General features: G+C 47.0%; 1 protein-coding gene across 1 annotated transcript; it reads right to left on the reverse strand.

Annotated features, from left to right (window-relative positions):
* Positions 1-533: 533 nt before the first annotated feature.
* Positions 534-26,351, reverse strand: CA6 (carbonic anhydrase 6). The gene is made up of 9 exons (XM_055306133.1): positions 26,270-26,351; positions 21,723-21,862; positions 19,696-19,875; positions 11,786-11,934; positions 11,018-11,110; positions 7,446-7,515; positions 3,954-4,111; positions 2,912-3,035; positions 534-964 (listed from the first exon to the last, which is right to left on the reverse strand). The coding sequence occupies exons 2-9, from the start codon at positions 21,799-21,801 to the stop codon at positions 855-857; spliced, it is 963 nt and encodes a 320-aa protein (XP_055162108.1). The 5' UTR covers positions 21,802-21,862; positions 26,270-26,351; the 3' UTR covers positions 534-854.
* Positions 26,352-26,598: the final 247 nt, after the last annotated feature.

Consider the following 26,598-nt stretch of genomic DNA (forward strand, 5'->3'; position numbering starts at 1 on the left):
AGGCCCAGGGCATGATCCTAGAGTACCAGGATCGAGTCCCGCATCGGGCTCCCTGCATGGAGCCTGCTTCTCCCTCTGCCTGTGTCTCTGCCTCTCTGTGTGTGTGTCTTTCATGGATAAATAAATAAAATCTTTAAAAAAAAATTTCCTCAAGCCACGGCCTGAAAGGTGATTATCACAGTGTGCAATCATGACACAGTAGAGGAACTGACACTTGAATGGGGCTCCAGCGACGAGTCCCAGCCACCACCTGACTTAGCAGGACAAGATCTGCAGGGCAGTCCTCTCTCCAGATCCTCTCTCCTTCCCATCTCTCCTGGCACCCTATGTTGCTGCTCTTTCATTTCCCTTTTGCTCACACAGCATGGCCGGGGCTCCAGACCTCCCCACTGACAAGCTCCCAACACAGACTCTCTTTCCTTTTTTCTGAACTGGAGCTCCTCCCACCTTGATCTCTGTCCCATCACCTGTGTCCCTGAGGACAGGGCAAAGAAGACAAATTCAAAGTGGTACAAAGGAATAGAAAAGAGAAATTTTCCAATGAAAAATTCCCAAAGATATTTTATTACACCCAAATCCCACAGTCTGGGCTGCTTTTAATTTACATAGATGAACATGCATGATTCGATAGGAAGGTAGGCAGGGCTCCATTTCCTTTAAATTTCTATTCCAATCAATTCCCATTATTGTCGTCTCACAAACCCCTTCTCATACCCTTAAACCATCTCACTTCTGCTCACGGATGATGGTCTTAATCAGAAACTAAACAGGAGCCTAGGGGAAGGCTGAGATCCTGACGTAGGATTTCTCAGAGCTGGGGGAGGGCCACCTCTTCCTCCTACACATCTCTCCCTTCAAGCTTGGTGTCTGTGCAGTTTTTTTTCCACTTTCGTCTTTCCGAGAAGTCTTCTCAAGTATTCAAGCTCATTGTTGAGCTTATTTACGTAAAACTGGAACTCAGAACCTAGATTATATGCGATAAAAAGAAGAGTTAATACAGGAAGGTCAAGACTTTGGTGGTCCTCGTGAAAACAGAATGTGGGGCAGCCAGACACTATTCCCCACACCTGTACTGGAGGGAAGGACTTCGGGTTCCTTAGGATGCCCGCATGTTCCCATCCCATTGGCTTCAAGCACCTTCACTGTGTCTGAGTTTCAGCGTGTAAGCTGCCAGAGTCCAAGGGCTGATATGTCAAAGGTGGTTTTACTCGTGGTCCTTGGTTTCTCATGTGATGCTCAGTAGCCCTTACCTTAAGAATACATAGGTGTTTTCTAATAAATGAATTGCAAGACATCTATATTTGGCCATTTTCTTGCTTTTGTAACCGATCTTCTTTGTCAGGTCATTCCTTATTGATGGGTTGGTTGATAGTATTAAGCCATTGGGGGTGGAATTCGATGGAACTCTGAGGCATCGGGTGGGTGATACAAACCAGGCTGACTGGGAACCTGTGCTGCCATGTAGAAGTCTGTGTCTGAGGGCAGGTGGGGCAAGAAGATGCCCAGTTCTATTCTCTTAACAGCAAAGAGAGGCCGTTGTTCAGGCCCCCTGGCTGGGTTGGGGGGAAAAGCCTTCTCACTATCTACTGGGAGCTGAAGTAATAATCCTAATAATCCTAAACAGTGAGTCTCAGAAGGGTGGGCGAAATGGACATATAGGCAAACTGCAGTGTGGGGCATCTTGGTCAGAGAGGCGGATATCTAAAACACCTAAGCTTTCTCCTGAGGGTGAATTGGAGCGACACTCCTGCCTTGTGGAAAGAGCATTTGGGATGCAGCATATGAGAAACTATGCAATTTCATGTGCCTACTGAACTTATTAGGGAAGATGGGGCCATGGCAAAATTAGAATATAAGGAGGCAGATCAGTGGGTCTCTGCACCCTTTGGCTTAGCCAGGTAGCATTTGGACCTGCTTAGGAGGATGTCACCCTTTGGAAAAGGAATTTGTAGTTAATATCATATGTAGTATAATATGGGGAAATGATTATTATAACTGGTGTCCTTTTTCTTCTGTTAATATTGTTGGAGAAGCAAACAAATGCAAGGGAAAACAATCGATGCACCAGGAAGGAAAGATGGGAAGAAAATCGCAAATGGGCCTTTGTTGGTGGGGAGGGGGAAGCATGCCCGGAGATTTAAAAGTTTTGAAAGATGCATATAAAGTTGGGGTGAGGGATACCTGGGTGGCTCAGCAGTTGAACCTCTGCCTTCAGGGCATGATCCCAGGTCCAGGGATCGAGTCCCACATCAAGAGCCCTGCAAGGAACCTGCTTCTCCCTCTGCCGAAGGTGGCACTAAACCGCTGAACCACCCGGGCTGCCCCAACATTTACATTCTTGCAACCACAACTATGAAGTGAGACAAGAAGCCTGACCCAGGGTATTAGAGGGCCCCAGGGAGGCTGGACGGGTCATGCGTACTTCCAGCACCCTGGTGTCTGGGGCATGATCCCCAAGAAAATGCAGTAAACAATATCCTAGTTAACCCCACCTTGAGGGAATGTGTGGGAGTTGGGGATGGGCTTGAACAGACCAACATAAAAGTGTGAGGGAAATAATCTGAGTTGTATTTAATGAGGTTACCTTGAGCCTAAACTTTTATGGGAGCATCAGGATGTTGCTGAGCATCTCTCCCTTCTCCTATTGTGTCTGGCCAAGACCAAGTAGATAATGAATCATGTAACTGTCCATCCCTATGGTCTCTGTTCTACTCACTGGCATCACTGCCTGGACTGGGAAGATGAGCCATCTCCTCTGTCCACACACTCCCTATACAGAATGGCCCATCTGGGCTCTTGTCCTTTAGATGACTCTCCCTCCCCTACTACTGCCAGAAGATATGGGTCCACCCAGAGAAGGAAGAAAACAGGACTCAAAAAATTGCAAAGGATAAACAAGAGGTGATCTTACCCTGACTAGGGAGATTCACAAAGTTGGTTTCCACCACTCTGCCATTCAGGGGCTGGATCCTGCGGTAGTCACTGTGGAGGGTCTTATTCTGGTGATCCAATATGGAATTCTCAAGCTTCCAAGTCTACAAGCCACATGAAGTAAATTATGGAGGGGAGGAGTACTGGGTGTTTTAAAGGAGTGTAATTAGCCATTGAACTAGAACTTGGGTTTATTTGTATAACCCCGATAAAGCAGGTATGAGATCTTAGTTCTGCTATGTGGCAGGCAGAGCATCCATCTATCCATCCATCCATGCATCCATCCTTTCAACCATCTCTTCTAATGGTTTTCTGTGAGTATTTGATCACCAGTAGAAAGGAGAGAAAGAAGCAAACAGATTTGTGTGTGTGTGTGTGTGCATCCTTGAATAGGAATCTTTCCACCTTTTCCTCCATTGGGGAAATGAAAAGTTTAAGAAAGATATGTTTGTTCCTGAAGAAAATCATCACCCAGAAGGAAATGCCAGCCTTGCCTCTGCAACCTCAATAACATTTGTCCTTTAATTAACCCAACAAAATGTTTATTATGCACCCTGCTATGCTGGGGAACAAAAGGTGGCTGACCCAACTCTTCTCCTCAAAGGGCTGTAGGGGTACTAGCATGGTAAAGAGCAAGGACACTGTCCTTGCATAGAGCCATTTATGAAGTTAGAATGTAAGCTCCTTGAGGACAGGGCTTCTGTCCATCAAGGGCCTAGAACAGTACCTGGTGGAAGCAATGCTCAGTAAATATTTGCCTTCATCATGCAGTCCCTCTCCTCTGACTGGGGTCAGGTCCCAGTCTTTTTGCTACATCGGCTGTGGTTCTTTGGAATCCCTGATGCCTCAATTTTGCCATAGTACTAGTATGATCGCCCATGGTGATAGAGGTGAGGCCCAGGAGCCTGTGCATGGAAGGCACCCTGGGAGCCCAGATGTTGGCATTAGGTGAGATGGAGGGGCACACTCTTGTCACCCAGGCAATCAAAAGGGGAGACTTTGGTGAGGTGATGCTGTATTACCTGTGTGCTGGAGAGCCGGACATGATGTACCAGCACAAACCAATGGACGTTCTCAGTACAGGGAGGAGTAGTGAGTGACCCACGGTAGGTATAGTAGTGGTGGGTGTTCTCAGGCAGCATGTCTTCAATGTCAAGGCCACTCAGAACTGTGCTTTGTCCTAACAGAGGTGACAAAAGACAAAGGAATGTTAGGGACCACTGCTGCTCCTTAGGACAGCTCAGGCTTAGGACAGCCGCTTCATGTTTGAATCTCCTGATTCACCAGAACATAGAAGCTGATCATTAGAAACATTTCCCCAGTTTGTTGCTTCCTAGAAGGGGTTAAGAGCAAAGACTATGGGGAGAGACCCACTCAGATACCTCCTCTTGGCTGAGTGCTCACTCCTCAAAGGCTGCTCCCTCATCTGTGAAAGGTAATGTTCAATAGGATTGCCGTGAGAATGAAGGGGGGTGTGCTTATAAAGTCTGGCCTTTGATCTCGTGTATAGGAACATATTCATGAGCAAAACTGTCATCATCACAGCTGCTGGGCAGAGGATATGCCTTATGATAAATGAAAGAAATTAATTATGACTGCCAGGGGCTTCTTTGTAAGATCTCCCAAAGAATGAACAAAATTCCTTGGTTTGGGCTCACTTAGAAATGAATGGATAGAGATTAGAAAGGCAGAATCAGAACCAAGCAGGGGTCCAGGCACCCGGTCCTGAGCTCAACCTGCCGTGACCCTGGGAACCAAGCTTAGCCAGGTGTGGGGTGTGGGGAGAGGGGCTTCTGCAGGATGTCCAGAGACTTCTGGCAGTGCATCAAGAGAATCTCTCTTCCTTTCATGTCATGACACTGAGCCCCTGAATTCAGCATGACACTATAAAAAAATACAGAGTTGAGTTGAATTTTGTTTCACTTTCCCTAAGAACTTTGCATTTTTCTAATGGCAAAGAGGTTACAGGTTTTATGTAGACATAAATAGGCTCACTAAACCAAGGCATCAGAATCTAGTAGTACATACTCCCATGAATAGGCAAAAGAATTCTAAATGTTAGTGTTATTGGAAAGACTTCAAGATACAACCTTCTGAAGGGCTCTAGTGCATAGGTTTGGTTTCATCATTGTTATATATTTAAGTGAATCAAGAATTTCCGAACCACAGTGCAGTCACTATGGGAAACCATATGGTGCTACTTTAAAAATTAAACATAGAATTACCATATGATCCAGCAATTCTACTTCTCAGCTTACACACAAGAGGATGGAAAGCAGGGAGGTAAAAACAATAAGACCTGCTGATGGTTTGGATGTGAGGGATAATGGAAAGAGGAAAATCAAGAATGATCCTGGGAGGGGCGCCTGGCTGGCTCAACTAGTAGAGCTTGAGACTCTAGATCTCAGTGTCATGAGTTCAAGCCCCATGTTGGGGGTGGATCCTACTTAAAAACAATTTTTTAAAAAAGAGTGATTCTAGGATTTGGGGCTTAAACAATGGAATACATTATGATGCCCTTTGCTGAGATGAGAAAGTCGGTTTAAGGACAAGCCTTGGGGGGATGGTGGTAGGGAGCTCAGTTATGTTTAGGCCACATTCTTATTAAGTTTTAGATCCATAGGGTGATATCAAGTAAGCAGTTGGATAAAGGAATCCAGATCTGAGAGGGAGGCCAGTGCTGTAGGCAGTAGGGATCAGAAGTGGAATTTATCGGATTGGAAAAGGAAATGTATCTGGGTTGGTTTGTAGAAACAACATCTAAAGTCAGCGCAGTCGGGGAAACGCCTCATTTATACCCCAGGCCTGTGGTTTCTCCTCCTGACCTTGTTAACCATCTGGAAAATAGCCAGCTGGTTCTTGCGTCTGCTTTGCCTCATCTGTCCTGCCTGATACTGTCCCTGCATGGAGGACCAGATACAGATTTTTGGAGTCCATGGCCCAGAGAGGGCAATCCAGGCCATGAGACTGAATGAGGTCCCCAGGGAAGGCAGAGCTGGTGCCCCCCATCATTATACCAAGAACAGAGAGAGCAGAGCTGGGGTGAGCCAGAGTGTGACCAGAACGAGAGCCAGGTGTGGTGGATGCTTGTTTCCAGGTCAATTAAGAGAAAAAGAGAAGTGGCCAGGCGATGTAACACAGGGGATCTGAAAGGTATGGTGGTGTCCTAGGGCCAGCCGAGGGTGGATGAGGAAAGAGAACAAGGACCATCATGCAACATTTTCAAGGAAGCTTCAAATGGGGTAGAAGATGGGGTGATAGCAGAGAAGTGGCTGGGTCAAAAGATACGTGTGTTGGTTTGTGTTTTGAACCAGGAGGTACTAGAGCACAGATTTGTGTGCTGAGTGGAATGATGGATGGACAGTAAGAAATCGGTGATGTGGACAGAAGAGAGGCGGGCAGGAGGAAGGGCGCTAGGAGAGAGGGGTGGTGGGTGCTAGTGTGGAGGGGTCGTCTTGGTCAGGAGCAGGGATTTTCACCCACTGTGACACAGGAGGGGACGTGGAGCTAGTCAGGTGCACATGGGTTAGGAAGATGAGCGAGCATCTGACAGCCTTCTCGGTGAAGCGGGAGCAAGGCATCCAATCTGCTCCAGGGGGGAAGCTGGGGTCAGGGCAGAGGGGCTTCCAGGGAGAGGAGAGAATGTGAAATAAAAATTCTGGAAAGGGGAAAAGCAAATGCCTGGAGGGTATTTTAGGATTTCCAGGCAGTGCTAATATGTGTTCATATTTGGAGCCGTGAATAAAAATAACAGCAGTCAGACATCTGTGTGTCTGTCCAGCTACATACAGCCATTTGGCTTCAGGCTCTGAGTAGGTGAGAATTGTCTGGAGCTTTGTCAGGTGAGCTCGTGGAGGGATGGGGGGAAGGGGATGCAGAGCGTGTCAGTAGAAGGCCCAAGGGGGAGTCTCAGCTGGGCAAAGAGAGATGGAAGCCTGGGGGCATGACCAGGGGTGAGAGCAGGAGGCCCATGGGTCAGAGGTCAAGGCACTCCCCAGAGGGGTGGGAACTGAAGTCAGGGAGCTGGAGTCTGGAGAGGTAGCCAAAGCGGATGTGGTTGTTGCCCAGGTCCCAGGTGGTAGAGGTAGGCAGCCACTCAGACAAGAATTCGGCTTCCTGGAGGCACAGAAAAGGGACAGCAGCCCTGTCCAGGCCCAGCGAGGAGGAGCTTCAGGCGTGAGGCTTTTCTCGGCCTAAAGCTAAGGAGGACATCTCCCTCTGGAGCCCACGGTCCTCACTACTTGCTGGAGCCACTGAAGTAAAGCTATCCCCAGGCGGTAGTACCCCGGCCTTCCAGAGCTTCCAATTGTGGGCATCACAGATGGTGTTTGTGAACAGGTTTCCCAGAGGGTCACAGCCTGAGCCAACAGCAGGAATTGCTAGAACAAAAGTCCTTGCCCAGGGAGTGGGGAACTCCCCTGGCAGGGCCCGTGTGCCACCTTCTCTGCCGACATCACCCTCTCGGCCCCCTGTTCCCACCCCACGCTCCTGCGGCTGCTGTGTGCTTTCCTCACCTGGATACCTGATGTTGTTCAAGTGAGAAATGAAGTTGCTGTAGTAAGTGTTCTCACCATAATCCTCGACCTGTAGGAGAAACACAGAGCAGTTAACTGAATGGAGAGGGGACCTCCATCTGGTACTGTCTCCGCTAATCCAGCTGTTTGGTGTCCCTGCTGTGCGGGGAGAGATCGCCTGGCTGTTCTTGGTCACCAACTACCTGGCCCCTCTAGTCTGTTCCAGGGAGACAAGACTGAAGCCTTTTGGCAGCTTCCAGGGAAAGCTTTCTCAGAGGTGACAGGTGAGGTCCTCAGGACATGGCCAAAAGTCACCGTTACGATAGCCCCAGGGACTGTGGACAGGGTGGACTCACTGTGATGAGGGGGCTTGGTCTCCTGCGCTTCCTTCTTTATCCTTAGGACTCGTGACTGAGCTGAGGACAGCCATCTGTCCAAGGCAAAACTGCTCCAACTCTGTCCACTGCCAGGTCCCTATTTTTTTTTTCCATATGAGCATTGACTTTTTAGAAGTCAGAAAAATTGCTTTTGGTGAAAAAGGTGAATTTTCAATGGTTCTTTCCCAACAGTGGTGGTGTGTTGATCCAATTCTTCTTTCCCTGTGTATGAATTCCAATTTCTTGGATTTATGACCACCACTCACTATTTGTTTTCTAGGTGCCTCGTGGTTTCTTGTTCCTGTTCCACCTTTTGGGTCAAACAAATACTTTTCGTGTCCCATTTAACCATTTTTAGTTATAATGGTTGCTCCAGCGATTACAGGAGTTCCCCTTATCCAAAGGGAATACATTCCAATACCCCTAATGGATGCCTGAAACCATGGGTAGCACCAAACCATAAAAACACCACATTGTTTCCTATACACACCTGTGATAAGAGTTAGTGTATGAATTGGACGCGGTAAGAGGCTAACAACAATAACTAATAATAAAATAGAACAATTATAACAAGATACTGCAATAAAAGTTATGTGAATGTGGTCTTTCTCTCTCAAAACATCTTGTACTGCATTCACCCTTCCTGTGATGATGTGTGATGATAAAATGCCTACATGACGAGATGAAGGAGGGGAAGGACATGGGTGCTAGGACCTAGTGTTAGGCTACTGGAATACATCGCTAGGAGGAACATCTGTTTCTGGACTGCACTTGACCTCAGGTGACCAAAACTTCAGAAAGTGAAACCAAGGAGAAGGGAGGGGCTACTGCACAACATACAACTTGTCACAACCCACGTCATGTTAATACTAACTTAATTCCAATAAAATAGAGCAACTTTGCTCCAAGCTAGGCTATACTTCTTTCCTGCCTTTTTTCCTACTTTTGTCATTGATATCATATCCACGTGTATTGTAAACCCAACAATAAGTGGTTTAATGATTGCTTTAAAGAACCTTATGGTTTTTTTGAAGACAAAACAAAAATATATGTATATAGTCTTCTATATTTACGATTTCCAGCATTCTTCATTTCTTTCTGTGCATTTGAGTCACTGTCTAATGTCATTTCCTTTCAGCCAGAAGGATTTGCTGTAATATTTCTTGTAAGACCGATCTGTTAGCAATTATCTCAGTTTTTCTTTATCTGGGAATGCCTTTATTTCACCTCATCATTGAAGGGTGTTTAGTCGGATAAAGGATCCCTGATGGACAGTCATTCCACAGTCTGATGACTTGTATCTAATGAGAAGTTGGTCCCTACGTATAAAAAAATCCTTTTTCTCTTGTTGATGTCAACAGTTTTACTTTGACTCTGATCAGACATGTGCTTTGTTCAGTTTCGTGTGTTAGTAAATTATTTTTTGCATCAAATTTGGGAAATCTGGGGCCATTGATTCTTCAGTATTTTTTCTATCACTTTCTCTTTCTCCTCTCCAAGACTCCCATTACGCTTATGTTGGGCTGTGTGATCTTATTCCCATGTGTCTCTGAGTCTTTGTTCATTTTTCTTCAATCCTTTATTTCTTTGTTACTCAGATTGAATAGTTGCTTTGATCTGTCTCCAAATATACTGACTCATTTTTCTGCTGCCTTGTATCTACTTTGAGACCATGTTTGAAGTTTTCATTTTATTTGTTAAACTTTTCAACTTTAGACTTTCCATTTGGTGTATTTTTATAATTTCTGTTTCTCTATTGAGATTTCCTTTTTTTGAGTCATTGTCATTATATTTTCCTTTAATTCTTTGAACAATAGTTTCTTTTCAATTCCTTGAACATTAATTATCATATATCATAAACTCTCATGTTTATGATAGTTGTTTGAAAGCTCTGTCTGCTAAATCACAGAGTCCACTCAGAGTCATTATCTGTTGACTGTATTTTTTTTTCTCCTAAAGATGGATCACATTTTTCTATTTCTTTGCATGCCCAACTTTTTTTGAAAAGTGGACATCTTAGATAATATACGTTAGTAAATATGAGTTCTGACTTTTTGAAAATTGTCCTGAGAGTTTTGTTTGTTTGTTTGTGTATCTGTTTAGTAATTTGCCTCTCTTTCACCTGCAAGATGTGTTCCCCCAGCCATGTACACAAGCTGATGTTTCTACTCGATTCCGAGGGGATTCTAGGAACCATGTAGGGCAGCATAGCTTTGTGATCAGTCAATGATTTCAGGAGAGGTTGTGCTCAAACCCCAGGAGTCTATAAGATTTGCACCCTCCGCTGATGGGTCTGTATGAGTTGAGAAGCACATTCAGAGTCCGGCCAGTTACCAGGTCAGCCACAGCTTTTCCTTTCCATCAGGCCATCTTGGGAAGCTTACACAGCCCTTCTGCAGGTCTCTCATTTGCAGGATCTCTCATTAAATTTCTGATTGGTCTGCCACTTAACAGTCTCCTCAGCTAGGATTGCAGCCTCAGATTATCAGAGCTGTAAATTTTCCCTCTGTTTTCAGCCTTTTGTGTCAAGCTTGCCACTTGTACTGATAGTGCCTGGGGTACTGGTTTTCAACTCACACTCCAGATCAAGTGCACCCCCCACCCCCAGGCAGTGAAGCTACTGGTTTTCCTGCCCAGCCTGCCCTAGTAAAACTACCTTGCTGACCAAACTAGAGGGTGGGGATAGGAACAGCCCCATTGTTCTTACTCAAAATTCTAGCCACCTTTCACAAATAAAAGCCTCCATTTGTCTGCCTTTGTTCCATTTCCAGAGCAGGGATATGGTTGTTTTTGGCAATTTTATCCAACTTAACACTTGTTTGAAGGAAATTGAATTCGCTGACCACGTCTTGCCACCTTGCCGCAACTTCTATCCTCCAGACTCTCTGAGAAAAGCAGAGGTGTTGCCTTCATCTGGCAGGTTGCTGACTTCCCCCACCCCTCAGACTGGTTTATGTTTGGTCAACCATGCTGTGATCCTAGCTCTTTTAAGTTGATTGTCCAACATATCCAAGGTCCCCAAGATTGGTATCACAGAAGGAACACAGTGACTATGAGCAAGGGTTTCACCGAGTCAGTGTTTTCAAGAATGGTGAGCTCAGAAACAGATGAGGGAGGAGAGGAAGGAAGACCCTTTGTCTACATTTAATACCTCAGACACCAGTCTGTGACTTCACATGTATAGTTTAAGCCTACCTTAACAAGGGCTGCCAGCACAGCCAAACCATCTGGTTCATGTTGGGCTATATCATAGCTCTTGTATTTAGAATTGTAGTGAACGATGTGAATCTGTGGGAGCAAGAAAGATAAAACAATAGCAGTACATTTGGACTTCAAAAGCTTTGGATTTTCAGGGAAGAGGGAAGAGAAATATGCTCCACCCAAGGCCTCAGCCTATCCCTCCTAAACAACTCTGACTGCCTTCCATCTGGGTATGAGATCTATCAAGACCAGAAAGTTCTCCCAAGAATGGAAAGAGCATGAGTGGGATTCTGGGATGGTAATTTAAGTGCTTTTCCCTGACCCCACCTCCCTCTAGGTAGACAAGCTGGCAATGTCTGCAGGGCTCATCATATGAGGACACTGGGTTCTCCTGAGGTCTCACAGGTGTGGCATGAGTCACGTTGTCCTGGAGGACACTGTAAACTGTGGCCACCCTAAGGATAGACCTCTGCAGGAGAGAACCCTGCAAATCTAACATATAGAAATTCAGCTTAAACCAGAGAGGGCTTTCCCCATTCTATGGGCTGTAAAAGTCCTGGTTGCTGTGCGTTCTGTGAGAGGGGAGACCCTGCTTGAACCCCCATCACATAGCAGGGACCAATACATAGTTGTGAATGAATGAAAAAAAATCAACCTTGGGGTGACTTGACTGTCACCATGGCAGTCTTTTTGGCTGTTTTGATAAGGAAAGTGACTGTAGGGTTTGAAGAAAAGAGGACCTGGCCGGGGTCCTCAAAGTACCTCAGCCACAAATCTGATCCCATCGATGGTGTGCTCCGAGCCGCTGATCTCTGAGGACGCGCCACCCCAGTGGAAGTGCATCTGTTGAGCTATGTACTCGGTGCCATCAGAGGCCGTCATGCGCATGGTCGGGGGCAGGCTGATCTGCACTGGAGGAGAAGACGAGCAAGGACTGCAAGCACTGCAGATGCATATGGATGGCTTAGGTCCACTGACCAGACAGCTCCCCTGGCTGCCTGCCCACTAATGGGGCCAGCCAGGACTACACTGGCTTAGAACTCCATAAGCAGGGGTGCCCACGGGGAGGAGGTGACTGGCACACAGGGCAGGATGGGAGATCAGGCCGTGGGTGAGCTGGGCTGGGCAGGCACCCCTTGCAGGGCACACACCTTCCTACCCAGAATGGTAGGTCATGGGCAAGACCACGAGTGGCAGGGCCAGCTTGCCAGCCCTAGGGAAGGAGGATGCCCTAACAGATTTGGCCAGTGAGTGTGGACAACAGAATTCTACTCTCCACTTCTGGCCAATTTCATAATTTGCCCACAGTGTAGGGAACAGGAAGGAGGCCCTCTTGGGACTAGTTTGATGACTTTTACTCCAGGTTACTGCTTATGAGACCAAGATAAAGTGTTTAACACAGTCATCCTGGATAGCCTTTTAGAAATAGCCCAACTGATAACCTACCCACTCCATAGAAGGGAGCATCCCTGTAGGGCTTCAGCACTTCTATTTTATGGACAAGGAAGTCAGCCTGGGGAGGTGGAAAGGAAAGACTTGCTCATAGGCACACAGGTCACGGGAGGGGAGAGGGCAGGTGAGGCCAAGAATGGGGTGTGGCAGGGGTAGGATGCCACCATTACAGGCCTCCACTTGTCTTCAAAAGACAAGAGACCAAATTCTGCCACATTCAGGAAACACATGAACTCTTGGCCTGGGGTTTAACATGATCTGGTTATCAATGAATGCATTCAAGTGTTGGGTTCTTGCCAACGGGACAACAGGCCATTCTCCCCACTTCCTCCTGCCCCATGCCCTACAGACTTCCCCAGGGAGGTCACTCTGGTCACCTAGCTGCTGTTGTTCACTTCACTGGCTCAGGCCTTGGAGACACCTCTGCATTTTGCAATGAGCCAGACAAAAGAGAGACACAGGACAGTGACAGTAGAGAGTGACTAAGGAAAATATCTAGGAGGAGATACATAATTTAGGACTCAGACAGGAACAGGTAGCATTTATTCTGCTAGCCAGGTCATTCTACTCAAAGTCATCAAAGATGGTTATAAACAAGCGGGTTTTCTTTTTTTTTTTTTAAGATATTATTTATTTATTCATGAGAGACACAGAGAGAGGCAGAGACACAGGCAGAGGGAGAAGCAGGCTCCCTGCAGGGAGCCTGATATGGGACTCAATCCCAGGACCCCAGGATCATGACCTGAGCTGAAGGCAGACGCTCAACCACTGAGCCACCCAGGGGCCCAACAAGTAGATTTTCTTAAGGAGTAAGTATTAGGTATTCGATATCTATCAATAATGTCCCTTTCTTCCCTTCCATTGTGTCGAAAGCATCAGGGAGCTGTGATTAAGTTCATGCTGTAAAGCAGGAATCTGGCCCCAAAGATTTTAACATGCTTTTTAGCAGAGCAGGAGCTTTGTATTTAGTGTTTAAAATGCATCCAGCCTCCAAATCAATGCTCACATGAAAAAAAACAAACAAACAAACAAACAAAGGAAAAGCCTTTAAAAGGAGATGTGCCGAGTCATCTGTGCCAAGAGAGTGGAAAGTGGAGCACCAGGCCAGAGACTCTTGGTTGGACAGCTAGCTCCACACGAGCAATGACAAAACTCCTGACAGTATGTTTCCCCAAAACACAATTTCCTGCAGACCAAGTGTTTTGCTCAAGTTTTATCGACAGGATGGCACAGGCTGGATTGAAAAGTGGCAGCGCTTCAAGGCATGTTGTTGTGCTTTTGAAAATGTGAGGCCAAATACTTGTCCCCCAAAATGAACTTGCTTAACCTCCCAGATTCTGAAACTTGATTTAACTTTCAGCAGAAGTTGCTCCTCTTTGTTTGAAACTAATTTAGCCATGTTCTTATCAGGCCAGGAAATCCACGGGATCTGAGCATATTCTGTGCTCAAGACATGACAGCAAGGTTGTGAAGGTCAAGGAAACACTGAGGAACTGACTCCAGTTGGAGGAGACTAAGGAGAAGGAGAGCCACATGGATTGTGGGGTCCTGGATTAGGTCTCAGACCAGAGAGAGGACATCTATGGGAACATCTATGGGTCCATGAAGTAATTGATCATGTTGTATCAAGGTAGTAAGGTTAGGATGTTAATACTAGGGGAAGTAAGAGAAGGGTAGATGGGAATTCTGTACTATTTTTGTAATTTTTCTAGTCTAAAACTATTTCAGAATGAAAAGGGCTTTGGGTGTTTGTTTGCTCGTTTTATTTATTTTATTTTATTTTATTTTATTTTATTTTATTTTATTTATTCATGAGGCAGAGACATAGGCAGAAGGCTCCCACAGGGAGCGTGATGCAGGATTTGATTCCAGGATCCCGGATCGTGGCCTGAGCCAAAGGCTCAACCGCTGAAACACCAGGCACCCCTGTTTGTTTTAAAGACAAAACTAGCCTTGCTCCTGTAGCCGCCAGAGATCAAAACCTGCTGAGAACCCTACATCATTCATGGGCACCTACTTGTGGGATTTATCCTCTCCCATGTAAGTCTTTTCCCCTCAAGTGCATCTGATCTGTGTCAGGCTCTGTGCCAGGCACTGAGATAGAAGGATGAATGAGAGATCGTCTGTCCTTTCAAGGAGCCTAACAAACAGAGTGGCTGATAGTACCTATTAAGAGCAGTGCTGTTTCTCCCACTGGACACTGGAGGCCCAATGTCTCAGGTCTCTAAACTCTTTGAGAGTCTATGAATATATATTTTGGGTGGATAAAAAAATAAATATATATTTTTCAATGAGTACTGGTCCACCAACTGTTACAAGTCCACAACTAAATAGGGAAATTGAGAATAAGCTTTAGAAACTTCTGTAACAATTTAAGTTTGACTCAATATCCAAATGTGCTTTCGATTTCTTTTTACTGAAATATAATTTTATACCAGTTGACTCTAAGAATAAAAAATGGGCCACATAAAAGTGTAAATATAAAGTAGAATTCGAAATTAAAAGCACAATACCATTTATATCAGCACTCCCCCAAATTAAATGTTTATGTACAAATGTAACAAAGTGTGTACAAGATCAACATGAAGAAAGTTCAAAATTCTGATGAAAGAAATCAATGAATAAATAAGTGGAGAGATATTCTGTGCTCCTGGGTAGAAAGAGTTGATACTGTAAAGGTGTCAGATCTTCTCAACTTGATGTGTAGATTCAATGCAATCAAAATTCTGGCAAGTTATTTTGTGGATATCAACAAACTGATTCTAAAGCTTACATGGAGAAGCAAAAGACCCAGAGTAGCCAATGAAATAATGACAAAGAACAGGCTGGAGGATTCGTACTGCTTGGCTTGAAGACTTATTATTGAGTGACAATGATCAATACAATGTAGTTTCAGCAAAAGAATAGACAAATAGATCGATGGAACAGAATAGAGTGGCCAGAAATAGACCTACATGAATATACTCAACTGATTTCTGGCAGAGGAGCAAAGACAATAATACAATGGAGTCTTTCAACAAATGGTGCTAAACAACTGGACGTCCACATGCAGAGAAATGAATCTAGACACAGAACTTATACTTGTCCTGAAAATTAACTCAAAGTGGGCCTCAGACCTCAATGTAAGATACAAAGCTATAAAATTCCTAGAATATAACATAAGAGAAAACCTAGATGACCATGGGTGGGGTGATGCCTTTTTTTAGACACAACACCAAAGACGGGATTCATGAGATAAATAACTGATGAGCTAGATTCCATTACAATGAAAAGTTCTATTCTGTGAAAGACACTATTAGGAGACTTAGAAGATAAGCCTCAGACTAGGAGAAAATATTTGCAAAAGACACATCTGATAAAGGACTCCAACCCAAAATATAGAAAGAAACCTTAACACTCAACAATAAGAAAACAGTCAATTGATTAAAAAATGGACCAGAGGGCAGCCCCAGTAGCGCAGCAGTTTAGCGCCCCCTGCTGCCCGGGGTGTGATCCTGGAGACCCAGGAACGAATCCCGTGTCAGGCTCCCTGCATGGAGCCTGCTTCTCCCTCTGCCTCTGTCTCTGCCTCTCTCTCTCTTTCTGAATAAATAAATAAAATCTTTAAAAAAAATAATAAAATAAAATAAAATAAAATAAAATAAAATAAAATAAAATAAAATAAAATAAAATAAAATAAAAAATGGACCAGAGGCCTTAGCAGACACCTCACCAAAGATATACAGATGGCAAATAAGCATCTGAAAAGAGAGATCACATTGTATGTCGCCAGAGAAATACAAATTAACAACAATAAGATACTACAGCAAACCTGTCAGAACGGCCAAAATCCAGGACACTGACAACACCAAATTGGGGAACAGCAGGAACACACTCACTGCTGGTGGGAACACAACATGGTATGGCCCCTTTGGAAGACAAAACTGAACATATTCTTACCATACAACTCAGTAATCATGCTCCTTGGTCTTTACCCAGTGGAGCTGAAAACAGGTCCACACAAAAATCTGCACATAGATGTTTATGACAGCTTTATTTATACTTGCTCAGTTATGAACTGAATGACAGCCAAGATGTCGTTCAGTAGGTGAGTGTATAAACTGTGGTCTATCCAAACAACGGAATATTATTCAATGCTAAAAAGAAATGAGCTATCAAGCCGCGAAAAGACATGGAGGAAACTTAAATGTGTTACCAAATGAATGAAGCCAATCTGAAAAGGCTGCATACTCTTCGATTCCAACCCTGTGACATTCTGGAAAAGTCAAAACCACAGAGACAGCAAAAGGATCGGTGGCTGCCAGGGCGGCATCAGGGGAAGAGATGAAATGCCAGAGCACAGAGGAAAATTAGGACCGTGAAAATACTCTGAATGATGCTGTACTGATAATACGTCATTCTACATTTGCTCAAACCCGTAGAATGTCTAACACCAAGAGTGACGCCTAAGGCAAATTGTGGACTTTTAGTGATTATGTTGCGTTAAGGTAGGTTCATCCTCCGTAAAAAAAAAAAAAAAAAAAAGTACTATTCCGGGGGCGCCTGGGTGGCTCAGTCAGTTAAGCAACCAGCTCTTATTTTTGGCTCAGGTCATGATGTCAGGGTTGTTTGATAGAGCTCTGTGTTGGGCTCTGTGCTTAGCACAGAGTCCGCTTGAAATTCTTTCTCCAGGGGGGATCCCTGGGTGGCTGAGTGGTTTAGTGCCTGCCTTTGACCCAGGGCATGATCCCAGAGTCCCGGGATCAAGTCCCACGCTGGGCTCCTTGCATGCAGCCTGCTTCTCCCTCTGCCTCTGTCTCTGTCTCTCTCTGTGTGTCTCATGAATAAATAAAATCTTAAAAAAAAAAGAAAGAAATTATTTTTCCCTCGCTCTCTGCCCCTCCCCCTGCTCACTCTTTAAATAAATAAATAAAATATTTAAAAAATATATACCATTCTGTTGAGTGATATTGATAATGGGGGGACAATGTAAGTGGGAGCAGAAGGTGTATGAGAAATCTCTGCACTTTCTATTTATTTTTGCTATGAACCTAAAACCGCCCTAAAAAATGAAGTCTATTAAAAATATGTATATAAGTCTATTAAAATATGTATATGTATATAAAATATATATATATATGTAAATATATATATATCTTAGGTTCCAAGATCTAAAAAGAACCCTGCAAAATCAAGATTAATTAGTGTTTAATTACATCACATCAATTTCATTGTTGAGCTTACTCATCAAATGTTATTAATTTGAAAACTTGTTGGTTAGGATGGGTTTTTTTTTTTCCCTCAGTAGAACGCTTGAAGCTCAGAGCTTGCTAACAATGAAAAGCCAAATGTAAAGAGTTCTAAAGACCTTTCAAGGATCCCTGGGTGGCGCAGCGGTTTAGCGCCTGTCTTTGGCCCAGGGCATGATCCTGGAGACCCGGGATCGAATCCTACATCGGGCTCCCGGTGCATGGAGCCTGCTTCTCCCTCTGCCTATGTCTCTGCCTCTCTCTCTCTCTCTCTCTCTCTCTCTCTCACTGTGTGCCTATCATAAATAAATAAAATTAAAAAAAAAAAGACCTTTCAAAACACTTTACATCAAAAAACATAAGTAATGAGGGCTGTGAGTGCTTTCCAATACATTGGATATGGTGTGGGGTATATTGGGGATCCTACAGTCTTCCAGTATCCAGATAGCCCAGTATAGCCAGCCCATAGGAGGAAGGTCCAGGGTCCTCTCCAAACTGGGAAGAAGGAGCTGCTGCAAACCCGCCCCCCCGCCCCCGGGAAGTTGGGATCTTCCTAACACCACCAGGGACCTCAGCATGAAGCCCTACAAGCAGGCACAGCAACAGAAACAGCCCCTGTTACCAGTGGGGGTTTTCAATCCTTTGCTGCTTCAGGCTGACTGTCCTGGGGGGTCAACCACACTTCTTCCCTGCCTTCAACTGCCACCCTTGGCCTCTCTTCATCAAAGGCAAGCAGAACAGGGGGAGCTCCAACCTGCCAACCGGCTGGAAGCTTCAAAGAGTAACTTTGGAAATTGGAGCTTGCCATTAATGATAAAATGAGGCTTTCATGAATTATTTGTGGAGTTCAATGATCCAGACCACATGTGCCTGAGGCCTTTTACAGATCTCTTCCCTCCTGTGCCTGCCAGCCCCACCAAGGGCAACTGGTTTTATCTTCTCACTTGTACAAATAGGAGAACTAAGTTCTGTGACCCCCATGCACCCATGGGGGTAGGAGGTGAGTTGGTCCAGCCCAGGTGGAAGTGGGATGGGGAGGGGTCCCAGGAGAACACGGTCGAAGAATCAGACATCCGGGGCCTAGGTCTGGCTCAGTCACTAGAGACCTCGTGACCTTAAGTTCTTTGGCCTCCAGGGCCCCTGGCTCCCCCGCAAACAATGCTTTCTGCCAGGAGCAGGGGATATCATGGGGCTCAGAAGGAATAGGCCCACTTGGAAAATCAAAAGTATGCTCAATAACCAGAAAGCACTGATTTTACAGTTGTTCCAGTCCAGGCTTCCTGAAGCAGGAGTCCCCAAGACCCAGGCCAGCCTTTTCCTGTCCAACCTCCCAAAGAGAACTCAATTCAAGATCTCAAGAGCTTCATTTTAAAACCTTTGAGAAAAAAATAAAAAATAAAAAAAAAATAAAACCTTTGAGAAAGGGGTACTTGTATGGCTCAGTGGTTGAGCGTCTGCCTTCAGCTCAAGTTGTGATCCCAGGGTCCCGGGATGGAGTCCCACATCCGGCTCCCCGCAGGGAATCTGCTTCTCCCTCTGCCTATGTCTCTGCTTCTTTCTCTGTGTCTCTCATGAATAAATAAATAAAATCTTAAAAAACAAAAATCACCTTCGAGAAATAGGGGGACTGCTTAATAGGCGTTTGGAGCCAATCAGACTTAGTACAGAAAATAGGGAAAATCAGCCCAGGGCATTGATCCACAGAACACGCAGGCAGGTCAGTGGTTTTGGCAGCACTGCCTCTGCAGCTGGATTTCCCAGTGACTGGGTCAGAGTGAGCCTGGGGAGAGGTTAACTCGGAAGGATGGAGCCAGCTGGGAATTGAGGCCAAAGACAGAGGCCCTGCCTGCAGCTTGGGACAGGGGGTGTGACCTCCAACCTGGGCCTCTACCTCCCAGTCTACACTCTACATGTCTGGTGTGCTACCCTGGCATCTGGCACCCGTCCCTGCTGCTGAGCACCCCTGGACAGCAGCCTGCCGCCTGCCCTTACCTGTGTGGCCGTTGTTGATCATGGGGAACTCGCCCACCTGGATCCTGTAGCCAGTCAGCTTCAGAGCCTTCAGGGAGGGGTTGTACTGAACCTTTCTCCTCTGCAGGTCGATGGGTGACTGTCTTATCCCCCCGCAGGTGGGGTACTCCCTTGGCCAGTGCACTTGGTCCAGTGCCCCCTCTGCGACAGGAGAGAGCCAAGGGGTCAGAGTTCAGAGCTCAGCTCATGGCAGAAGGGGTGGGTGGGTGTCGAAGTCAGTTCCGTGGAACTTAGCATCTCAGGGACTTTGATCTGGATTCCCATCTCCCCTGTTGCTGTCACTGGCCCCTGAGAGGAGAGTCAGTGTTTGGAAACAAGATCTTTAATATATAGCTTTAGTTTTCCCCTGGAATGGAAAATATGCTGATAAATGCACAGGAAGGCACCCACAGTTTGGTATTGCTGTGTTATCCTCAGGGGTCCTGTACCCATTTCCTCCTAATGGGACCATTTACCTTACCCTCCCCCAACAACAATGCAGTCCCCTCCACCAATACAGGACTGTCCCCCTATCTCCTTGCTCCAACCCCTTTCGTTGGGTCCAAGGATGGTCAAGACCACCTAGGTGCCTACGCCTATGGATTCAGGACAAAAGGGAAAGATGACCAAAGTGATTAGTTGAAAAAAAAAAATCAAAGTGAGGAAATGTATTTCTTTAAGGTGGGTAACACTTCTAGGGAGGGAAGGAGGAAAGCTAGCCATTGTAATGGGCTGTAGGTCCTGCTCACACCCACCCATTCACAGTTGGGGATCTAAGCTCACCCCTCCTTTAGGGGGCAGCTGTGTGGCCACCCCAGGGCTTATTTTAAGGGAGGTATTTGTATTGGGGCCCCTCGCAGCTGCTCGGTTTGGCACTTAACATAGAAGTCCATTTCTTATTTCTCTGCTCTTCTTTGATGCTACACACCAATATTTAAACAATTCTTTCCTGGAGGTGGGATGCCAGGATCAAGGCCAGAGGCCGCAAGCACATGCCCCATATGGATCAAAAAGGCTTTGGCCTGTGTCCCTGGCGGTGTTGCGGGTTTCTTGAGTATTCCTGAAAGGCATTTGAAGTAGCCGCCCCGAGTGTTCCCAGGCCCTTGATGACTCTTCAGAGGGCCCACGGTCTCAGGGGCTGGGCCGAGCCTGGGCAGGGCAAGACCTGCCTGTTGGAATTCCCTCTCTTGCTCACCCTACCGAAGCACCCCTGGTACCAATGAGCCACAGGAAGCAGAAGCCGTGGGCCTCCATGCACTGGCCATGTGTGGGCCCCTCTGCTCCAGAGTGGAGAGGTTGGTCAGAGTTGGTCGTCCTGCCCTCTGCATCTGGCCTTTCTGAGCCTCCCAGCATGTCCCTAATTCTGTTGCCCTTGACTTCACAGGACAGACATCCACCCTGAATGTCCGCTTTGTCTTGTGTCCGAAGCTGGGGGGGGGGGGGGTGGCGCCATGGGGACAGTGAGTCCTCCAGCAGCCCTGAGTGTCCCGCAGAGCCCCATCCCTTGGTGCAGCGCAGCAAAAGAGGGCCAGGGGCAGGAGCTCTCTTCACTGCCCTGTGGGAGGGGTGCCCCGTGTCCAGGTGTGCAGATTTGGGTCTCCCCAGGACCGTGACTACAGGGCGGGTGCAGGGGAAGCCATGCAAAGATGCTGGGTTCTTGGCAGGTCGGGATGCTCTGGGTAAAACTCCCACTCCAAGAAGAGAGCTCTCACAAGCCCGCCCAGCCTCTGTGAGGTCGCAGGCGCCCTCTGACCACCTCCTTCTCCGCGTGCAGAGCCCGAGAAAGCAGAGGGCTTCGCGGTCAGAAGAGGCGGGTGGGCTCTGCAACCAGCACTGTGGCCAGGAAAGGTTCTAAAGCAAAACAAAACAAAACCCTGCAGGCGAAGCGGGGGGGTCTGGGAACTCCTCCTGTCCTGATCAGGGTTCGGTGCTTTCGGCAGCCGCCGCGGAGAGCAGCGCCAGCAGGGGTGAGGGCGACGAGGAAGCTCGCAGCCCTGGGCCGGGCTTACCTGAGTAGGTCCACAGGGAACCGTGCTGGGCCCGGGCCCCCAGGAGGGGCAGAGCCAGCAGCAGCGCCAGAGCCCTCATGGTGCCGCGGGTCTGCAATCAGGCTGATGCTGGGGCCGCTCTTCTTTTAAAAGCTCAGAAACTGTAAATAACAATTTACCAAGTCTCGCTGACAGACCCACCCTCAGCTGCACCCACTAAAACAATAACACCTTCCCACAATGGTCCTTGTGACTGGGGTGACAGGGCCAGGTGGCGCGCACTTGCCCGATCCCCGCTGGCGTCATCGCCGTGTCTGGTAAGCCCACGGTTTGGGCTGATCCACGTGCCAGCTTATGAAAACTCACTGCAAGGGCCACACACTGCGCCCTTTGTGCCCGAGTGGCCCCAGGAGAGGGAAAAGGCCCGAGGCAGAGAGGAGCAGGATGGGGAGGATTTCCCGGGACAATGACACTCCCTATGCCCTCGCTCCTGGCAGTGGGGCTCGGGGCATAAGTGAGGGCCATCCCGGGGCCCGGAAACCCTCGCCAGATCCTTCGTGGTATTTCCTGCCCGTGTGAGCAACCCGTGCAGGCTGCCACTGCACACCTGGGCTGCCTCGGGAATGGCCTGGCCACCCCCTCACCGTGTTTGCACATGGACCAGAGGGTCCCATCTGGAGACCCTTGTACCCTTTTTTCTTTTTAATATTTATTTATTCATGAGAGACATGGATAGAGAGAGAGAGGCAGAGACCTAGGCAGAGGGAGAAGCAGGCTCCCTATGGGGAACCCAGTGCAGGACTCGATCCCAGGACCCGGGGGTCATGCCCTGAGCCAAAGGCAGACGCTCAACCATTGAGCCACCCAGGTAGGTGCCCTGGCCCTTGTGCTCTCATCCTCACTCTTGAATCAACCGAAGGCCCTGGAGGCCCAGCTTGAGAACCACATCCCAGTGCATGGCTCGGGGCCATGGAGCTAGTGCAGGCATCCTGTGTCCCCACAGGATGCATTCGTTGTGACAGCTGCAGTGCGCTTGGTCACACCCAGACGGGTTGCAGCAGGGCAGTGCTTAATCCTCCCCTGTCTACTTGGGTAAACAGTCCTTGAAGCTAGCCGAGGGAGAAACTTTTGAGTTTATACCTGCTGACAGGCCAGCGTTTCCCATGCCCTTCAGAGAGGGCAAAGGCACCGGGCAGGCCGTGTCCCCGCAGGGCGCTTGCAGCACTGGCCAGACACAGAGGACTGTTCTGGAAAGCAGCATTAACCCCTGCTATCGAGCTCGTCGTGCCCTTCTCCCAGCATCAGTCCGGGGATACTGGAGTCCTGGTGAAGCAGGGTTCTGAAGCCAGACTGCCGGGGTTCAGGTCCCTGCCCTACACTGACGAGCTGTGTGTGATCCCGAGCAAGTTACTCACACACTCTATTCTCTGCCTCAGTGTCCCCACCTTGAGTAGGCTTTCACAACAGTACCTCTCTCCTGGGGATCCCACCATACACATGTGTGCAGTACTCAGAACTTGTGCAAATGGCAGTATTGCCCATTCAGATCCCTCCCTTTGTAAAGAAAAGCCATGTTCAGCCTGTTCCAGAAGGAGCCAGAGGTAAAAACGAAGGACTCGTTCTCTTCCTCCTGGAACGTTCCTCCACATTTTCAGAAATCAGAAGCCCACTCTCTGGTCTCTGCCAAGTGAGTCCTGCCCTGCCTGCTGGGCCCTGGCCCTGCGAGAGGGCCCCCTCCTAGATCCCCTGAGACCCCTCCTCTGCTGAGGACAGCAAGGACGGCCAGGGACCTTCCAACAGACCGGGCTGGGGACCCCCAACATCCAGCAGGCAGGGAAACACAAACCGAGGCGTCTGAGCGTTTTTTCTTGGGAATCTGAAGTGGTATTCAGGGAAGGAGGCGTGCAGAGGGAGCCTGGTGTCATGGCCTGATGGCAACTGGGGGCCCAGAGCTGAGCAGGGGAACAGGAGAAGGGGGTGCTGAGTGAGGGGTAGAGGGGGCCTGCAGGGAGAGGGAGGGAGGAGGGGGCCGGGGCAGTGTGAGGAGACAGGACCCACGCTCAGAGAAAGGAGGGCTCCAGGAGCAGGCGTCCCTGGCCGCTGCTCGGGGAATTGGAGAGCGTCTGCTACTACCCATGGCCCCATTTCCCACAGGTTCCCCTGTCCTGCGCTGAGGCTTGGGGAAGCCCAGAGGGCTGTGGCACTTTCAATGTCCCATGGAGTCCTCACAGTAAGCACATGGTCACTTCCGTGAGTCTGCAATTTTAGCCCCCTCACCATGGAGCCATTCCGCAGCACATTATCCATCAATCTGCCTTGCTCTGGTTTCTCAGAATCCTTGGCTCAGGTGAGTACCGGGCTGGGAATCTGTGCAGCTGGGTAATGTGGTCAACAGGCGGTTAAGTGAGAAACTGAGTTAACCAAGTGATTGGACCAGCCAGGACCCACCTGCTCATGAGGGCGCCTTACTAGAGAAAGAGGGTCCTTCCCTCTCCTACGTGGCAGGCTCCAGTCACATAAAGGACAGAGTCAGGCAGGGTCCCTTTCGTTGACTACTTTCTAACTCACCATCTTCTTCAACCATAAAATTTTCCATTAACTTTGAACATGAGTTTCCTCCTTCTTGTATTTGTGAAGCACGTTGCTTGTTTTGGTTCGGTTTTTGTTTCATTTTACTTTGTTAGTGTGTTACATTTGACCCTGAACTCATTTCTGCTATCATCCAACCACATCTCCGGCTCATCAAGGCTGTGTCATATTCTAAACTCCTGTTTTTCTAGGCCTATGGCTTGAGTGACTGTCTGAGATGAGCTGACAAGTATGCCATTTTAATCATAACATCATGTCAAAAATGAGAAGGGAGCTTTGTTCTTCCTCAGTGTCACCACAGCTCCGTGATGGAGACCCACCAAGGCAAAGAAAAGGAAGAGGCAAGGATGTGCGGTCAGCCCAGGTAAACAGGGAAGCACCATCAACCCAGGTGAGCAGGGAGGGGTGGGTGGTCAGCCCAGGTGAGCAGGGAGGGGTGGTCAGCCCGGTGAGCCAATGCTCAGGTTTGCATAAGACTAACATAGAAGAATGGATCTGGCTACGCAAGAATATACACATTCTGGTTGCAGTAATACAGACAGGGCCATCATTTTGTTTCATTCAGGAGCACTAGATCTGGAATCCTGAAGAATGAGTCATTCTGGACAAGTGAACTTTCTAGATGGTTAAGGGCTCAATTCTATAGAAGTACCAACACACCGTCTATTTTGGATTCATACTTCTAAAATGTATCACACTCATGCCTATTCTCTTAAATACATTAAGCTAAATGTAATTCAGCTTTTCTTAATGACTGAGGCTCACTGATAGGAAAATCAACTATCCTGCACTGTCATCTATGAATGCCCACTGCACCCACAACTACATAAGACTGTTCTCCCTACATGAAACAATCCCTAGCTATCATGTTTTTTTATTTCTTAGATATTGAGGGGGGTGGAAATTAGCTAGCTTAATTATTAAAGCAATATACACTGTTGTTCCTGAGTGATATTCTAATTATTAACATCCATAAGGCCAGGGCATGACCAATCAGGACAGAAATGAGATTGGTGCTGTAGCAAGGTCTGGAAGCCCCTTTGCTTTGCCAGGGTTTAACCCTTTAGCTGGTGGACTGTATGCTGATTGTGAGGCTGGAGCAGGGGTGGCAGCAAGAGCATCTGGAAGTAACAGTGTATATATGTTTATTTTTGACAGTTAGCATTGCTCACACAGTCTGCTCACTGTTTCCTCTTGGGGTTGTCTGTTTGCCTGCCCTCATCTCCTGGCCTCTTAATTACTTTTTTGTTTTTTTTTTTTAATCTGTTTGGCCAGAAATCAGATGACTACACATCTTAGAATTAGATGCACTAGAAGAATGGATAGAGTTGAACTTAGGGCCCTCAGGCAGTACTAAAACCAAAATAGGTGAACCCTGAAACTTCTTTTTTTTAATATTTTATTTTATTTTATTTTATTTTATTTTATTTTATTATTTTTTAAGTAAGCTCTACACCTAACATGGCACTTGAACTCACAACCCCAGGTCAAGAGTTGTACGCTCCAACTGAGCCATCCAGGCACCCTTGAAATATCTTTTTTGACTACCCTAAAATTTTTTATTTCTTTTCTGACTTTCAGCTATGTCCATATAAGGGAATCATTAACATAACTAAATTGTCATATTAAATACTCTGCTTGCAGAATATCCTGCCACGTCCACCTGCAATCAGTGCGGATGCCGATTTTTTCTCTCACCAGCCTCCCTGGGAAGATACTCAGCCTTGTGGGGTATCTCCAGTCTCACCCATTTACCTAGAATTCAGCATTTAGAGTGTCCACCAGCAGGCAAGTTCCTCCATCATATCTACCCTTCTTCTAGTAACCCACATCAAAAAAACACCCACACCAAAACTCTTGTGGAAATTCTCTTCTCTGTTATTAGTTTAGGTATTAGCAAAACCAGAACCAAATTCCTAACAACATTTATAGCCCAGTCTAGCATCAACATTCTGAGCCCCTCATCTGTGAAAACTCACCATAGGACCTGCTGTTGGAATTGGTTGTCCTATTTGCCCCTGCTGGCTGGAACTTCTACTTCTTAGAGCAGGCCACAGTCTTGCTTATATCTCTTTTATGTCCTCCACCCCAACTTACTTCTGTAGGACAGGTACGTGTCTTTCAGCTCCACCCTGAAACCAGTCAGGAAGCAATTACAAGTCTATACTGAGTCCTGACTTCCCTTACCCAAGCGGATGGTTATGTAAGTAGATTGTATCAGTTTCCTATTGCTGCTGTAACAAACTGCCATAAACTTGGTGCTGATAACAACATAAACTTATTCTCCTACAGATCTGGAGGTGAGAAA

Source organism: Nyctereutes procyonoides, unplaced genomic scaffold, assembly GCF_905146905.1.
Source record: "Nyctereutes procyonoides isolate TBG_1078 unplaced genomic scaffold, NYPRO_anot_genome, whole genome shotgun sequence".
Taxonomy (NCBI): Eukaryota; Metazoa; Chordata; class Mammalia; order Carnivora; family Canidae; genus Nyctereutes; species Nyctereutes procyonoides.

Coding starts and splice junctions, on each gene's coding strand:
- CA6 (XM_055306133.1), bottom strand. CDS start 21,801: ATGAGGGCTCTGGCGCTGCTGCTGGCTCTGCCCCTCCTGGGGGCCCGG. Junction 11,935..19,695: donor GATCAACAACGGCCACACAG/GTAAGGGCAGGC, acceptor CTTCTCCTCCAG/TGCAGATCAGCCTGCCCCCG. Junction 7,516..11,017: donor TGCTGGCAGCCCTTGTTAAG/GTAGGCTTAAAC, acceptor TTTCTCCTACAG/GTCGAGGATTATGGTGAGAA.